The sequence below is a fragment of the Carassius auratus genome, chromosome 25 (genome assembly GCF_003368295.1).
Source record: "Carassius auratus strain Wakin chromosome 25, ASM336829v1, whole genome shotgun sequence".
Taxonomy (NCBI): Eukaryota; Metazoa; Chordata; class Actinopteri; order Cypriniformes; family Cyprinidae; genus Carassius; species Carassius auratus.
In genome coordinates, this window is record NC_039267.1 from 16,366,328 (window position 1) to 16,384,381 (window position 18,054).

Consider the following 18,054-nt stretch of genomic DNA (forward strand, 5'->3'; position numbering starts at 1 on the left):
GTGTTCTTCCCTCCGTTTTGCTTTTGTTTTTTTCACAGTCTTTTCTTTTCTTAGTGTCTATGGATCCCCTCTATCGTCCCGAATTCCTCATCCTCCTGCTGAAGCAGGAAGGACGTTCTCTCGAGGACCATACCAGACAGTTTTTCCTATTAGCTAATGCCACCAGCTACCCGGACGGCGCGCTCTGCACCTTCTACAACACCAGCCTGAACTCCAAATACAGAGCGTTGTCGTCCGAAGATGGTCCTCGAGAGGATTTCGCCGCATTTGTGGAGTGGACTCTGGCGAGAAATGGGTCATCTCTCGCCATCTGCCCCATAGAGGACCTCGCCAGCCCCACTCCCGACCCAGAGACCAGCCAGCCACCATCACGCCACACGGAGCCAGAGCCCACCGCAGCCGCAGAGCCCGAGCAATCCATTGACAGGGAACAGGATCTCGAGAGCGCGACTGACCAGGTGTGTGAGCCGGCAACACCGTGCATCGTGGGAGTCCTCGTGGAGATCGAGGGCGTGGAGGAAAGCCCTGAGTTTTCTGTTTCTCCGCTGGTTACGCCCAGCCCTGAGTTTTCTGTTTCTCCGCTGGTTACGCCCAGTCCTGAGTTTTCTGTTTCTCCGCTGGTTACGCCCAGCCCTGAGTTTTCTGTTTCTCCGCTGGTTACGCCCAGCCCTGAGTTTTCTGTTTCTCCGCTGGTTCCGCCCAGCTCTGAATCTTCTGTTTCCCCGCTGGTTCCGCCCAGCCCTGATTCCCCTGTATACCCTCTCAGTCTCCCACTCCTACCTCCTCCAGTCATTTCCTCTGCTCCATTTCCGCTGGTTCCGCCCAGCCCTGAGTTTTCTGTTTCTCCGCTGGTTCCGCCCAGCCCTGAGTTTCCTGTATCTCCGCTGGCTCCGCCCAGCTCTGAATCTTCTGTTCCTCCGCTGGTTCCGCCCAGCCCTGAGTTTTCTGTTTCTCCGCTGGTTCCGCCCAGCTCTGAATCTTCTGTGTCTCCGCTGGTTCCGCCCAGCTCTGAATCTTCTGTGTCTCCGCTGGTTCCACCCAGCTCTGAATCTTCTGTGTCTCCTGTATTCCCTCCCAGCCTCCCTCTCCCGCCTCCTCCCAAACCTGCTGGTCCCTCTACTCCTCTTTCGCTGGTTCCGTCCAGTCCTGATCCTCCTGTCCTTCCTCCCATCCTTCTCCTCTCTCCTCCTCCTAGACCAGCCAGTTCCTCGTCATCCCTGCTGGTGCCAGTCAGTCCCGCAGCTCACCCTCAGTCCGCGCCATCCGGGCGCGGTGGTTCGCCGCTGGACTGCCAGTCTCCAGCTCCGCCTTGGCGTGTTAAGGCCCTGTCTCCGCCTCCAGCCTCCGAGCCCTGGACTCCTCCTCGGTCCTTCGACCCAGCGGCTCCGCCTTGGCTCTTAGCTCCCTCGTCTCCACCGTGGCCTGTCATCCCACCTGCTCCACCGGGCTCCCTCGTCCCTCCGGCTCCACCTTGGTCAGTCGTCGACCATCCGCTGCCTCGGGACTCCACTCCTCTGGTTCCACCTCGTCACTCCATCCCTCCGGCTCTGTCAGGCTCCTTCTTCCCTCCGGTTCCACCTCCATCCTCGGTCGCTCCGGCTCCACAGCGGTCTGCCAGGACCCTGCCTCCGCCTTGGTCGCCTGAGCCTTCTGCTCCACCTAGGCCCTCCGGAACCTCGACGTCCCCCTGGCTCTGCGGCTGTGCTGCTCCATCTTGGGCTCCTCACCCACCGGTGCAGTCTCCGCCTGTCGGCCCCCTGGTGTCGTCGACCCTTCCTTCACCATGGCTCCTCCCGCCGTCGACCCCACCTTGGATCTCCGTCCTGGCTGGTCTCTGGTGGACCATCTGGCTCCTCCTGCTCCTGTCTCCTCCCTGGCTCCTTCCTCCGTCGTCTCCTCCCTGGCTCCTCCTTCTGTGGTCCCTGTCTGCTGGCCCCCTCTTGGAAGTCCGTCCTCCACCGGAACCTCCTCCCAAGTTCCCACCTACGCCTCCCCCTGTTGTTTCTACGGTGCGAGGACGCACCTACCGGGAGGGGGGAGTACTGTCACACACCTGGACTCATTTAATGTGTTTTTGCCCGTGACCCAGTTTCTGTCTTTCCGTGTTTGATTAGTTCCCAGGTGTGTCCATTATCTTCCTCATGTGTTCCATGTCCCTGTTAATTTAATGATTCCATCCACCTGTGTTTCCCCAATTATCTGTTGTTCATAAGCCGTGTCCCTTCAGTTCTGTTGGGTCGGGTCTTCTCACTTGTCCTCACTTGTCCTCACTTGTGACCATTTGCCATTTGCCACTTACGTGTGTCTACCTCTGTGCTCCATGTTGGATATCCCCTGTGTTGGATATATTAAAAGCCTTATTCCGTTTATCCTCGACTCCGTATTCCTTCAGGCAGCGTAAATCCGTGACATATATAGATAGATAGATAGATAGATAGATAGATAGATAGATAGTATATATATATATATATAGTTTTTTTCTTTGGCATGTGTTATATAATATGGATTTAATTCCATAGTATTTTCTCAAATTCTATTCTATACTGTTATTCCCTTGCAGGTTTATTGACTGTCAATATATGAGAGTCAACAGTCACATTTATTTTGCTCTGCAGTCATGTTGGGTCAGTATGTCAGATGCTACTAGACTTTCAGTGTTGATTTCTATTAAACCATTGGTCCAAACACTGCGCATTTTGGAAAATTATAGTATATCCTTATTATAGTTCTGCAAACTATATTAATGAGCTGATGATATGTACAGTATCAGGTGTTTTTAAAAAGGAAGAAATCCAAAGTGTGCGCTTCTGGGGTCACATTTTCAACAAACCTTCCCACACAATAAAACAGAGAAGCTTACATCCCGTTCACAGCTATGTTCAGTATAATGTCCCAGCTATAGAAGCCCTTTCTGTATTGGCCATGGTTTTGTCATGCGAATCCAGCATATGGCAGGACTCTGCAGAGGGATCACCTGGGTGTACCGCAGTGTTCCCCGCGGAGCGAGTGTGTTCCCAGAGACCTGACGGGTTTCCTGGCTGCAGCTCCGCTGGGGTCTCATTAGGACGTGTGGGGGAAGAGACACGCTGTGCGTCAGACATTAAAAACAGCCAGAACTCTGTGCTACCACTAAAAGACAATTACACTGTAGCTGATCAAATGATATGCTTCCCAACTAGGGGTGTAACGATACGCGTATTCGTATTGAACCGTTCGGTACGACGCTTTCGGTTCGGTACGCGGTACGCATTATGTATACCGAACGGTTCGTTGGACTAATTAATTATATTTGAAAAAAAAAAAGAGAAATATAATGATATGCGTTCAACAAGGTAGCCCAATAACCCAAACGACGTAACAGGCAACGCCCCTGCACTCCCGAAGAAGAAAAAAACACCAACTTATGTTTATGTTATGTTATGACTCAGTCAGGCGCTCGCTCACTCAGTACGCGCTGAAGGCTCGTTGCAAAATGGCCAATGCGTTTAACAGACTAGAAAAAGAAGATGACTCTCAAACATATTGTTTGAGATGCATAATTCCATCTATGAGCTGCTCGATCAGAGTGACATGAGAGCCCCTCCTTAGAACATTATTTGTAAATCCATGTTATGGTAAGTGTGCACGTGAAGTCTTTGCACACTTTCTGAAATCCACACTGTGGTAAGTTTGCACACTACACTAGTGCTCTGCATTCTTTCTAAAATCCTATATAGTGAGGGCTTCGCGCGGTTGCTTCATTGCTTTAAAAAAAAAAAAAAACACCAGCGTGAATACTTGAAACATGTCAACTCATTTACGCCGACATCACCTTATTGTGTCAGTATCTGGGAAAAGACGAAAAAAGGAGAAACATGCACGCAACAAACTATGCCTGCAGCATTTAGACACCAGTATTATAGCTTACAGGGAATCCAAAGTGCACCCAAACACCAGACCTGTTGGTTATTTTAGGATCTTATATTTCTGGTCTGTTAAATGCATTAGACATTTTGCAATGAGCCTTCAGCGCGTGCTGAGTGAGCGAGCGCCTTAGGGTCCGTTCACATATCGCTCCTAAAAACGCGTGGAAAACGCTAAGCACGTCTTTCTCCTTCTTTCCAAAGCGCTCGGGCAGAAGCGCTCATGAGGCGTCTGTCTTTGCTAAGCAACAATGACGTGCTCTCTCCATGAGACGCGGAAATTTCAGCGAAGGATAAATGGATTTGCAGCTCTAAAAAATCGCTTGCAGTAGCTCTGCTACTAAATTTATTTCAAAATTGCAATCCATATACAACTATAATCAGCTGTTCCTTCATCTTGGCTGAGTTTTCAACGTTGTTATGGGAAAGGATGAAGCTGATTGGTTAGTTCTTGTCACATGACCCGCGGTGCGCTTGCGGCATTCTGAAAAGTTGAGATGTTTTTGCATTTTGCTGTATCTAAAACGTACCGAACCGAACCGAACCGAACCGTGACATCAGTGTATCGTATCGAACCGAACCGTGAATTTTGTGAACCGTTACACCCCTATTCCCAACACAAGTTAACAAGCCTTTATGAATTCTAGTCGTCACTATGAGGAAGATTACATGGTGTTCAGTGGAAACGTGCTGTTTGACTCAAACGTGTTTCATTGGCATGTTTTTCAGAGAAACCCGTAGGACCTGTCGGAGATGGCCTGATGTTATGGCAATTTGGAAGAAGGACGTTCACATTGGTTAGTACAGCTGCTGAACAAAAACAAAGCAAATGTCTAAAACCTAATAAATATTAACAAGGAATAAACATTTAAAATGTAATTGAGAAATAAATGCGAAAAAAATGCCATGTTGCAGCAAATCTCATGTTAATTAAAAACACAAGTATTTTTTATGCTGATTAAATACATTTCAATTTGTTTTTATTTTATTTAAAAAAAATTACATTATTATCACAGTAACGAAAATCATTATTGAGAATATTTGGAATTCCAAAAAACAAAATATATATAATAAATAAAAATATGTTTTATTGTAATAAAGATGTAGTCACAATGCAAAAAAAATGCAATTATATATATATATATATATATATATATATATATATTTTTTTTTATATATATATCTGCAATGTATACTTTTTAAATATAGTTTACATTTTATATTTAGTGATTGAAAGTGACGTGACATTCAGCCAAGTATGGTGAGCCATACTCAGAATTCATGCTCTGCATTTAACCCATCCGAAGTGCACACACACACACACACACACACATATTGTTTAGTGATTTGTGTGGCATTATTTTCAAGACAAGTAAATTACTGATGCAGAAAAAATCTCATGTTCATAACTGTAAAGAAAAAAAACAATGTAATTTATGCAGATTACCGCTAAATACATTTTAATTTTATTTTATTAAAATAAATTACATTATTACAGTGATGAGAATCTAAATTACCTTTGAGAATAATGGGAACTCCCCCCAAAATACTGCCATTAAAATATAGTCAAAATGCAAAAAAAATATCAAAATAATAAAAATATTAAACATATAAATAAAATGCAATTATATCTATTTTATGTATTAGAAATTAAATATTATAAATTTGCAATATATAAATTGTTCTTTTTTTTTTGGCCTTTCATTCGGGGTGAAATACGATGCTTTCTCTTGGGCAGTTCCTTCTCTTTAACCGAAACCTAAATCGACAGCCAGCCACATGATCAAGAGCAGACACCACAAACCAGACAATTAGAGTGTTTTCAGTTGACCAGACCAGATCCTGCTGAACAAAAGACCAGCTCTGAGTTCTGCATTTAATGTTTATTGTTACGACGCCATGTGTTTGAGCCGAGGTCTTCTGCTCTCCTCAGGTCTTGTTGCCTAGAAACCTTGATGACACCCTCCTTGTGCGATTGTTGCTTCTGCTCTCGGTTTCACTCGCACATAAACAAATCAAACTGGTGTCCATCCTCAGAAATAGTTCATTAGTGTTTTAAAAAGAAGGGACCATTTGTATTCTCTTCTTCTGACATCACGCATTGTTCCTTTATTCCCTCATCTGCTGGTCCACAGAGATAACACAGACGCTTTGCTGCTATAGGGACGCTTACGTGAAGTGCGCTACGTATTTGTGTGTGTGATTATATGGGTAGAAAAAGGTAACGGATCCACCAGTGACGTACATTTTTTCCTCTTTGACCTTGTATAAACCACAGATGGTTTCTTGCCCTTGGGCGGCAGAGGCAGTTCAGTATTTTAGATCTTTTTCAAACATGATCTGGCTGACCGGATGGAGATCACTTACACGCTAGTGCTCATAACTGAGGGGACATGAGCGTGAGACCTGCAGGTATTGTTCTTGTGTGTTGAGCTTTGTGTTGAGCCTAGCTGTTGTTGTAATACGCTAATGGTGAAAGTGAGAAGTTGGCTGTGTTGTAAGTTTGTTGCCCGACTGTGGACTTTTTCTTTTTTGTGAGTGTTTAAGTGGTCAAGTACACAAAGAGGAAGAAAACCCACGCCTCTGTGTATTAGTCACCGAGGTCATTTAAACACTTTGTGGACGCTCGCTGTACTGTAACACACTTGTACTGTAATTTTCATAATTGCTGAAATGTTTGTCAAGGAGCCCTTGTGCAAATTCAAAAGAGGGAAGCCAAATTAAACAGCTAAAAATTAATTAGAACCAAAAAATTATCTGACTTTAGCTCATGTTATGCTAATGTACCTTTTGCGCTAATTTGAAAAAAAAAACAAACATTTAATAGATGTGCACATTTAATTTACAGGATCTAAATATTTGTCCACTAAAATGCTAGAATTAAAAACGTACCTTTCTCTTGTATAGTCTGCATCCTAGCATTAGCTAGGAGTGACGTTACCTAAAAACAAAGGATACTTTGGTTTTTATGCGTATGCTAGAGTAAGCGTACAGTGTGTACATCTCTACACAACTCTAGTGTACATGCACATTCAGATACAGAATTTCTTCTCCTATATGCTTATTCTACTTGTGCACCTTGAAATTGTTTGCGCTACTTAGTTGGTAAACTGGCTGTTGTATTACAGCTGAAAAAAGCAAATTAGCTGGATAACAAACTACTGGAGATGCAACAATAAGAGATCAAATGGTCGATGAGCACTTGTGTGAGGGGGTTAACTGATACTCGCAAATCTAGTTTGAACAAAAACATCGAAGACATTTTATCAGTCATAATTCTGGAGAGAAATAGATTCATTTTACATAATGCGTGCTGTGTACAGTATAAGATTGACATGTTTAACTGCATCAATAAGGAGGAAGCATCTTTTAATACTTTTGAATCAAAGGATTTCTGCTTTATAAACCCAGAACACAATATGCTGATGTCAAGAAATTCTCCACTGAACCAAATAGCTTAATACATAGAACTGGGTAAGATCATGGTTTTGTTTTTTTATCTGAACCATGGAAGTAGCTATTAGTAGTTTTTGTAGTTCAGGGAAGTTGTATGTGTCTTTATACCTTATGCACAATTTGTATGCTGGGGGAACAGAGTGTAAATGTATCTGGTGCATCTGGGTGTGGAAACTGCTCAATTATTAATGATGGTTGATGACGGTTGTAGCACCTGAGCTAAATGAGGAAAGAAAGCCATAGCAGTCAATGAACCAATAAAAATGAATGCATATATGATTTACAAGGCTACTCTGGTAAAGGTAGACTGGTTAGTAGCTTTTTGAGAAAGGAACATAAGTGTTTTTCTTGAAGTTATGGTAAAGATTGTGTGGCTTTCCTGTTAAAACCTGTAATCAGATTCTGAGTATAAGCAAGATTTTTCCCAATGTTTTCCCCATTCTCTTGCAATAGTTATCTCTAGTTTTTGTTTACTGTTAGGGTGTTTTGGGTGGTTGCTCAATAGTCTACCCTAAGATTCTTGTATATTTAGTTCTGTACATGAGGCTCAGGTCCCTCGTTCAGTCTAATAGGGTTTCTCTCACCTTATTGTTAGTTTGACCATTCTTACTGTCAGAAGCACAAACAGTGTGGGGTTTCATCTAGAATCTCACTCATTTGGTAAGTCTTGTGTAGTTCTGGTTCCTCTTCAGGTCTTTTGGCTGTGAGAGTGACGTTTAGCAGTTCTTGAGGAAAGTCTGGAGTGAGTGCTGTGACTGCGGTGCAACACAACTCCAGCCAGCTTGTTCGGTCTGTCCTATAATGTGACCCAGCGAAAATATAAACTGGATCCAAGCCCAGATTCCCATATTTGGATCGATTCAGATGGATTATGTTGTAATGATTAATGTTTCACATCACCGGGATGTTACAGTAACACAAAGAACATCGCCCATGTTGTCCAATAGGTCCTGGAGTTCAGAGAGTTCATTTATAGAATCACATGAGAGGTCCCTCAAAATTTCTCTGTATTGTGGTGAGACATTAACAGTAAAAATGTTTCAACTTGTAGAGGTTTTGATATGCAATGGCTTATATATTTGAATGGCATCCAGTGGGCAGGGCATCTTTTAACCTATTTCCATTTGAGAGAGATGATGAAACATGGGGTAAGAGACCTTAGTTAGGCTAGCGCCATGTTTAATTTTTGACATGAGTGAGAACAATGCTGTGAGGGACTGAAGTACAACACGTTCAGTGGATTGTACTGCTGTTTAACAACGTCTTTCTAAAAAAAAAACTTTGAGTAAACTCAATAAAGCCGTTTTGAAAGTTGTGAGTTGTGGAAATTACATGATGTAGGACCTTGTTAAGGTCTTGTTAATCTAACCTCATTAAGGTCTATGCAAAAGTAGGGAGTAAGACTTGTCTCAAACAAGTCCAGAGGAGGAAGAAGCAGTTTAGTTATTTATAGTTGTTGTGTATGTGGTGTATGTGTACAGGTGGTTATTTAATGATATAGACACAAAAACTGTGTTTTAAATCTAAGAATGCAGAAAGTTTTGTATGAGTGGTAGATTTAGTGTAAGGGGATAGAAAATACAGTGTTTACACCTATGGAGAGAGAGAGAGAGAGAGAGTATGTGTGTGTGTGAGAGAGAGAGAGAGACCAAACATGACTCACTCAGTTGGGATTCAGAATCTGAAATATCATTTTTATAAATTATTTAGTTCATTATGTTCCAAAAAGGAAGTGATGTATTCATTCTAAAAAAATAATAATATAAATTTAATTTGTATTTTATATATTATTAAATATAATAATTTTAAAAAGTAGCAGTCGTTCTGTTCAAAGTTTTTGGGTCAGAAAGATGTTTTAATGTTTTAAAAATAAGTCTCAAAAATACAGTAAAATGTAATAATGTGAAATATTATTATAATTTAAAATAATTTGAAAATATTATAAAATAAAAAAAATCTGTGATGGCAAAGCTGAATTTTTAGGAGCCATTACTCAATGGGCTCTGTTTTAACGATCTAAACGCAAAAAGTATTGCGCCATTGACTTTAGACTTTAGCACAGTATATTTTCAGCTCCTTAAAATAGCAATGCGCGTGAACACACCTCTTTTTTAGACCAGCACGCCCATGGGTGCACAAATGAGCACAAATGCATTTGCTAATTAAATGACGTGGCGCTGGATGGGAAAATGCGAACGGAGCCGGACTGAAACTAGCAAACACACTTGCGCTGCACCTTGCGTCTCATTGCGCCGGGTGTATGATAGGGCCCAATGTTTAAAACGGTTGTGCTGTCTAATATTTTTTTGCTCATATCATTGTACATTTTTCCAGGATTCTTTGATGAATAGAAAGTTCAAAAGAACATAATTTATTTGGAATGGAAATCTTTGTAATACTATAAATGTCTTGAATATAAAAATATGGCACACAGTTGTATCAAACAATGTTATAAACATCATTCAATGTAAAATGTGAATGCCAATTACTCTTTGCCGCATCTGTTGAACTGAGGCGCTACAGTGATATACCACTCCACATTAAATGGCATTTATTGTTTGAATACTGCAATACAATGTACATAAATTGAAACCTGAGACTTTGTTTCATATTAAAAGCACCAAAGCACAATTCTAATTGCGATTTATTGGTTAGGAAGTCCCCTTTAGTGTTCTGTCCATTAACTCAAAACAGGCTACACTGATTCTTGGGATTTAAGAATCGATATCGTTACATAAAAAAGAGAATTGATTAATATCGAGATATTGATATTTTTTACCCAGCCCTAATATTTATATAGTTCATAACATTGACTCCTTGTTGAATCCAGAATACACAAGATTTTCTCAAAGACTGATATGTCAGGGTCGTTATCTCATTTTAATGTTTAATGTTATACCATTACTTGTAAAACCTTTTAACTACCCAAAAATGAAAGAGCAACTTCAGAACATTAAAACAGTTCTCTGGGCTTTTCCAAAAACAAGACCTGTGTTTGTAATGCCAGACGACGCTTCACTTACTCCTGAGTTAAGAGCTGCTAAATGATTAGGAGTAGCTTTGTGCTAATAAGCATAAGCCCTACAGGCGATGAAATTCCTCAGGCGGGACAATGTCTCGCAATCACAGACAAGTGCAGGCAACAACTGCTACATATGACAAACCCTGCTGCCCAATAGAAAACAAACACCTCAGACTGTGCACTTCATGCTTTGACTGTCTTGTTAATGACTCTGTGAAGTTCGAGTTGAATCTAATACCTGAACGTTTGTTTGTGCCGCTCCAAGAATGACATTGGAAACAGGCAATGGCGCTGCGATGGCTATGGGTGTTAGTACCGTGGAGAGGAGGTTGGAACCCACCCTCAAAATCACCTGGACAAGGTAGAGCTGCAAGGACTTGTGGGATTGGGAGGGCGAGATGATAAACGGGGGATGCATACTGGAAGAGCTGGATTACATCTATGGAAATGTCTTCCAGGAGACGTTTGATAGCTTTTCGCTTACACTCTTTCTATCTTTACTTTCCTCATTTGGAGAGTGATATTCACTGATGATCTCGGGACGGCGCTGTTAGTGTCTTTGGAAAATATCGAACCCGTTCCTTAGAAACCACTCGGTTTAGTGGACAAACAGATACCAGAATTGAGATAAACGATAAGGATTTTGGTTTTGGGTGCATGTTGTCATGAAAGTTCACAACTGTTGTGGATTTTTAATGGAAATGTACTTGAAGGTGTCTCTGATCTTACTAATAGTCGACTAAACTGAACTTCTTTTCCACTGTAGAAGAAGAACGACATGTTCGAGCCAACGATCGCGACTACAATGAGAGGTTCAGTTATGCTGTGAGTCTGTCAATGTCTTTTATTGTAAAAATGTGTTATGGATATCACTGCCATTTTGAAAAAAGAAGTGATGCACCGCTGATGTTTTACTATTAGAACAAATCAGAATGATTTCATAATGTGACAAAATTTCATTTTAAGAACAAACTCATTGGGCTTGTTTGTGAAATATGACCAGAATGTATTTATGTATGGATAAAATATTTGTATTTCAAATAAATGCGGTTCTTTTGAACTTTCTATTCATCAAATTTTCCACAAAAATATAACTATTTTCAATATTTATAATAATAATAAATGTTTCTTGAGTTTCAAATCAGCATATTAGAGTGATTTCTGAAGGATCATGTGACATTGGAGTAATGATGCTGAAAATTCAGTTTTGCATCACACAGGAATAAATTACATTTTAACATATATTCAGATAGAAAACACTTGTTTTGAATTTTAAATCTCCTGTTTCTAATGTCATTTTTGATCAAATATAAGAGATTTTCAACAAAAACATAAAATCTTACCCTAACTTTGGACAACTTTTTTCTGTTGTTCAAAAAAAAAAAAAATTTAATCTGTATTTTTTTCCCCAGGACAATCACATCAAGACAGCAAAATACAATGTTTTCACCTTCCTGCCCATTAACTTGTTCGAACAGTTTCAACGTTTTGCAAACGCCTACTTCCTGGTACTGCTGATACTGCAGGTTTGCCAGCCTTTTAAGGTCACTTGTGAAGTTACAAGAGCAGTGTACTCACTGAAGATACATCTGGAGCCTCGTTTATAAATTTGATCCTGAATTTCATGGTTCCTAATTAAAAAAGTCACGATCTGTGATGTCTGGAACTGAAAATGTAAATCCAAACCTATATGACTTTCTTTCTTCTGTGGAACACAAGAAAAGATATTGTGAAAAATGACTTTTTTTGCCAAAAAGATTGTAAGGACAAACATAAATGATGAGAGAATGATGAACTATGGCTTTAATGTTGTACAACACTAACACTCTGTTGTGTGTTCCAGTTAATCCCAGAAATCTCCTCTCTTTCGTGGTTCACCACCATTGTGCCTTTGGTGATGGTGTTGGCTATCACAGCTGTCAAAGATGCTACTGATGACTATGTGAGAATCTACTCTTTACGACTCTGAGCACTGAGTTTACAAAGAAATGTGGGCTGCTTGAAATAAGCTGAGCTGATGTGTGCTGTGATTGATCTGATCTGAATTTCAGTTCCGCCATAAAAGTGATCAACAAGTCAACACCCGGCAGTCTCAGGTACTCATCAAAGGAAAGTAAGTGCATTTATGCCACGTATCAGCATTTTCTGCTGTGTCTCTCGCTGCTGAGACACAATTATTGAACTTTAAATGCTTTAAGAGATGTTTAGGAACTAAAAACTGATTTGTGATCGAACAAACTCAATCTGTTTCAGACTGGAGAATGAGAAATGGATGAACGTACGAGTGGGTGATATCATCAAACTTGAGAACAATCAGTTTGTTGCTGTAAGTGTTAAGCAGGAGCAGAATAAAACAAGGCATACAACCCTTGGTCCCTAAATATATCAACCATGCCATCAAATTGATACTAAAAGCATAGACAAAACTAATCCATTGCATGGATCTTGATGATCCCAGTGTGACTAGCATTATCTGTGGACTATCCATCTGGAGTAGATTCATCCAGCACATGATTTATGAGTTTTGCAGGACTTTGAGCGTCTCCTCTCTCTGCTGTCTCCAGGCTGACCTTCTCCTCCTCTCTAGCAGTGAGCCCTATGGACTGTGCTACATCGAGACTGCAGAGCTTGATGGGTGAGACGTCTTCTGTGAAATGTGTTGCGGCGCTGAAATCGCCGGCCTCGCTTCCCTTTGGACTGTTCAACGTCCAGTAAATGTGATTTTGTGACTCTATATCCTGACGTGAACATGAGCGTCTTTCATGCTATTGACTCTTTCCAATAGAGAGACCAACCTGAAGGTGCGCCAAGCCTTGACTGTGACCTCAGACCTCGGGGACGATGTTGCGAAGCTTGCAGACTTTAACGGTAAAGATTTTCTTCAAACACACGATTAGTGCACCATCAACAGGAATGAACTTGAGTCAGCTTGAGTGAACATAAACACTTATTGTATCCGTCAGATTGATCTGTGTGGCTTTGTCCTGTGGGGCCTCTGGTATGCTTGAGCATATCTTTCAGAGCTGTCAAGGAGCGTTTGTAATGAGATTTGTAGTGTTTTCACTTGAATTCCATTAAAGTTGATGTAGAGCATACAGTAGCTGCTGCATGCTTGGAATTGGAAACATAATGTTTATGTCAGTTGCTATGTAGAAGCACTATTGCTTGTGCTTCTATTAGGGGTTAGGGATTTGAACACACTTATCTTACATTGCTTATGCTAGACGTGAATGATAGTTCAAATTATCTTGTTTATTATTGATGTGTTATTACTTTAGTGAGTGGATTTGCAATTTTAGCATGGGCAACAATAAAACGGACTGCAAAAATTCCTGTCAAATATCTAAAGAACAGTATTTAGAGGCTTTTGGTCGAATTTTTTTTACAAGTAATCACTTGGAGTCAGTGTTATTTCAATACTATCCATATAATGTTTTTTTTAAAAGAAATTAATAAAACAAATTGCTGTATTCATTTGTCATTTTTTATTAGTTAACTGTTTTTTGTACAAATATTTTATTAAGCTTTAACTTATATCTATGATTTTTTTTTTTCAGTTATTTGCCAAGGTAATATTTTTATTTTTGCCTAATGTTAATATTTTTACATTTAATTTATATTTGATTTCAGCTTTATTTAATTGCTGAAAACATTTTAGTTTTAGTTGATAACAACACTACCTGAAACAGCCTAGCAACACCTTAGCAACCGTCACAATCCCTCAGAAAATGTAAAAATGTAGTGTTATTGTTTTCGTTTTTTTTTTATTTTATTTAAGTTTTAGTAATTTTAGCACTTCAACCTAAACTTATTTAATTTCAATTAGTTGCCAATGCAACATTTGTAATTTTTATATTTCTATTTTTATGTTTTTCATGCAATATTTATATTTTATTTTATTCCTGATATATTTCAATTAACAAAAAATATTTGTAATAAACGTAGTTTAAGTTAACAATAAAACTACCTGCAACACCTTAACAACTGCATGTCAAGTTTTTTTGTATAATATTTATAGTTTATCTCTTCATTTATTCGCTTCAATTAACAAAAATTATTAGTAAAGTTCTAGTTTTAGTTGCCAATCACAACACTGGAACACCCTAGCAACAACTTAGCGATCCCCCACAACACTGCTTAAAAATATAATTACACTGCTGTTTTTTTTTAATGATTTGATATATTTTTATAATGTATTTTTATAACATTTAAAATAGATTAGTTGGTACTACTCTTCTTGTTGAAATGATGAACTTTCCCATACGGATAATCTTTAGTGAGGTTATTTGCATTTGTATGCGTCATCAGTCTTTTCGGATCGCGTACCAATTAGCGAAAATGTCAGGGTTAGCACATTTAACAATGAAAAGCCGAAGCTATTTATAAACCAAAAACACTATTCGCTTCTGAATGAACGTCAGACTCATCTTCCTGTTATCTGTCTCCCAGGGGAAGTCATCTGTGAGCCGCCCAACAACAAACTGGACAAGTTCACAGGGACTCTATACTGGAAAGATAACAAGTACCCACTGGACAATGAGAAAATGCTCCTGAGAGGCTGCGTTCTCCGTAACACCGAGTGGTGTTTCGGCTTGGTTATCTTCGCAGGTACGTCTCTTCAGTACTCTGTTAATTGTCTTAGCAGAATGGCATTTTCACAGACGATTGATTAGCTGTGTTGTGTAGACGCTCCTCAGAGACTTGTTGAATGGCTCATCTGTAATTAACGCCATGAACTATGCCTAACGCACACCATTATCTGTCCTGAGATGAGCTATGTTCTGTGAGCCTTCTGGGTTTTCTGCTTCTCCGTCAGGACTTCAAACCAAGCTGATGCAAAACTGTGGGAGGACCAAGTTGAAACGGACCAGCATTGATAAACTGATGAACACCTTAGTTCTGTGGGTGAGTGTGTGAGCGGCATGCTGGGATTGATCGACATGTGGCATCTCACTTACTCATACTCGCAGACTTTCAAAAGGGCAGTTCATTTTGTTGTTGTAAAAGGTTTTAAGAAGATGAAATATGATGCAGTGTTTCTTGTATATTCCAGATCTTTGGATTTCTCATCTGTATGGGGATCATATTGGCGATTGGAAACACTATTTGGGAGCAGAAAGTAGGCAGCAAGTTTTGGGAGTATCTTCAGTGGAAGGAACTTACCATCAATGCAGTCTTCTCTGGCTTCCTGACCTTCTGGTCCTACGTTATCATCCTTAACACTGTCGTACCCATCTCTCTATATGTCAGGTAGGAGAGATTACACAGTGTGTTGACAAACTACTTTGATTCAGGAGTCAGAATTTACACTGAACATCAAGCGGCAACCCAATATAATTTTCTTAAAGGGGTCATCAGATACCCATTTTCCACAAGTCAGTACGATTCTTTAGGATCTTCATGAAATGTAGTGTAAAACAACACCCTCTTACCTTGTCAAGAACAGCTTTGTTCACTGCGATCCATTTCGGTGCATGTCTCTTTAAATACTAATGAGTTCTGCTCACTCCTCCCCTCTCTTCCATGGGCTGAACTTTAGCCGCGAAATTTATATATATATTCAACTATTAAAGGTGGAATATTTTTTTCTAATGAAAAAGTGCATTTCTTATTTTTGTGATTTTAAAATAATTGAAGAAACACACTATTTATGATTATATTTTGAATATTTTGAACAACTGAAATCAAAGCACACATTTCTTGAAATGAAGATGTGACGGTGATGAGTGGCGCTGTGTGTAAAAGTTTAAATTCTTTTAATAAGAGTCGCTGCAAAAGACGCGAGCGTTATGGCCATACACGTCTGTTTAGTGCGGACTACACACATGGGAGTATGTTTTTAAGAAGAAAGTATTAACAGGATTTAAAAAATGAAATAACTGACATGGGAAAATTACGAATTACGTTGGTTAGAAGTTTTGAGTTTTGATTAATAGTCCAGCCCTAATTCCAAACTTCACAATCGACTTTTGTCAAAATTATGACTTTTTCACATAATTAACATTTTTTTACATTTTACATTTTAAGCTTCATAATTGACTTTTGTCATACTTATGACTTTTATCACATACTTTTGAATTTCTATGTAATAATTTAAACTTTTTATCTTGCTATGACTTCATTATGTGATAATTTAGATTTTTATCTCATAATTATGTCTCATAATTTATTTTCTCATAATAAACTTTTTTGTCACTCTATATTCTCATAATTATAATTTAGCAAAGCATGATTTTTCTTCTTATGTGGCTTCTTATGTGCTTCCATTGGTTATAAGCCCTGAACTGCAAGGTAAAATGTGTTAATTGTAAGCTTGCAATTTATTCATGTGTTGACCTGAGATTTTATGGAGAAAGAAATGACAGAGAAGAGAACGTGTTCAGAGGAGATAGACAACAGTTTTATTACAACACCTTTAATGCAAAAAAAAACCCAACAACAAAAACAACACTTTTTCTACTTTGCAGTTCAATGTTTTCAGTCACATGAAACTTATTTTGTTACAGTGTAGAGGTTTTGCGGCTGGGCCATAGTTACTTTATAAACTGGGACAGACGAATGTACTACAGCCGTAAGGCCACTCCTGCCGAAGCACGGACCACCACCCTCAACGAGGAGCTGGGCCAGGTGGAGTTCATCTTCTCAGACAAAACAGGCACCCTCACCCAAAACATCATGGTGTTTAACAAGTGCTCCATCAATGGGAAGACCTACGGTACGCTTGAACACTTCCTGTTATACCGCCACACTTATGTGGCTATATTTATTGATTGCTATGCTTTTGTTTGTCTAGGTGATGTTTATGACGAGTTTGGGCATAAAGTGGATATTACAGAGGTATGAAACCATTTTTTTTATTTATTATTATATGTAAATTTATTATATTACATTATTATTGTCACAATTTAAAAGGCATGCAAATATTATTCTAAAAACAATATTGTTTGTTATATTTTAGGATATGAAAAATAATTCATAAAGCAGACGTTGTCCTGTCTGGTGCAGTATTTAGCTGTCACTCCTGTCTCTGACTCTTGCAGAAAACACCATGTGTAGATTTCTCCTTCAATCCACTGATGGACAGGAAATTCCGTTTCCATGACAGCAGCTTGGTCGAAGCCATCAAGCTGGAAGAGCCTCTGGTGCAGGAATTCTTCCGTCTGTTAGCGCTCTGCCACACCGTCATGCCAGAAGAGAGAAATGAGGGTAAACTGTACCACAAACACATTAAATATCTTAGGCTACGTCTACATTAATCCGGATACATTTGAAAACGTCTTTTTCGTTTCAAAACGCTCTTCGTTCACACTAGCACTTTCCAAAAGTGCCTCGTCCACACAGAAATGTCAGAAAACGTTTAATTTGGATTTTATTTTATTTACGAATATAACTCACCATTCACATAAGCGTCCAGGTCGCACACACTCACGCTTGTATGTTTGATCTATAACGTAACTGCCCTCATGTTTTGCCGCAAATATCGATCACAAGTAAATCTTTGCAGGACTGTTATATGAAGAGTGTACAAAGTAACACCTCTGTAGCAATAATGTGAAAGTGCATAGCACATAACGTGTACAATACCAGTAAAAACACAGATATCTATTGGTATAATATGTGTCACATGACTAAATTTGCGTCATCGTTTTCAAAAGCTTCCGTTTTCACAGTCCA

The 18,054-nt window shown here is 39.6% G+C and overlaps 1 protein-coding gene across 2 annotated transcripts in view; it reads left to right on the forward strand.

Moving 5' to 3' along the window:
* LOC113043514 (phospholipid-transporting ATPase ID-like) overlaps positions 1 to 18,054 on the forward strand; it is a 260,088-nt gene that overhangs the window by 231,481 nt on the left and 10,553 nt on the right. The window contains exons 1-15 of one of the 2 annotated variants that reach the window (XM_026202955.1): positions 4,644 to 4,699; positions 10,646 to 10,741; positions 11,147 to 11,205; positions 11,793 to 11,906; positions 12,224 to 12,322; positions 12,432 to 12,493; positions 12,634 to 12,706; positions 12,945 to 13,015; positions 13,166 to 13,248; positions 14,830 to 14,988; positions 15,197 to 15,285; positions 15,434 to 15,630; positions 16,887 to 17,095; positions 17,174 to 17,217; positions 17,421 to 17,586. In XM_026202955.1, the coding sequence (XP_026058740.1) occupies positions 10,666 to 10,741; positions 11,147 to 11,205; positions 11,793 to 11,906; positions 12,224 to 12,322; positions 12,432 to 12,493; positions 12,634 to 12,706; positions 12,945 to 13,015; positions 13,166 to 13,248; positions 14,830 to 14,988; positions 15,197 to 15,285; positions 15,434 to 15,630; positions 16,887 to 17,095; positions 17,174 to 17,217; positions 17,421 to 17,586 (1,501 nt within the window). In that variant the 5' untranslated portion in view covers positions 4,644 to 4,699; positions 10,646 to 10,665. Of the gene's footprint in view, positions 1 to 4,631; positions 4,700 to 10,645; positions 10,742 to 11,146; positions 11,206 to 11,792; positions 11,907 to 12,223; positions 12,323 to 12,431; positions 12,494 to 12,633; positions 12,707 to 12,944; positions 13,016 to 13,165; positions 13,249 to 14,829; positions 14,989 to 15,196; positions 15,286 to 15,433; positions 15,631 to 16,886; positions 17,096 to 17,173; positions 17,218 to 17,420; positions 17,587 to 18,054 lie in introns of those variants that run through there. The other variant, XM_026202954.1, reaches the window with a different exon arrangement.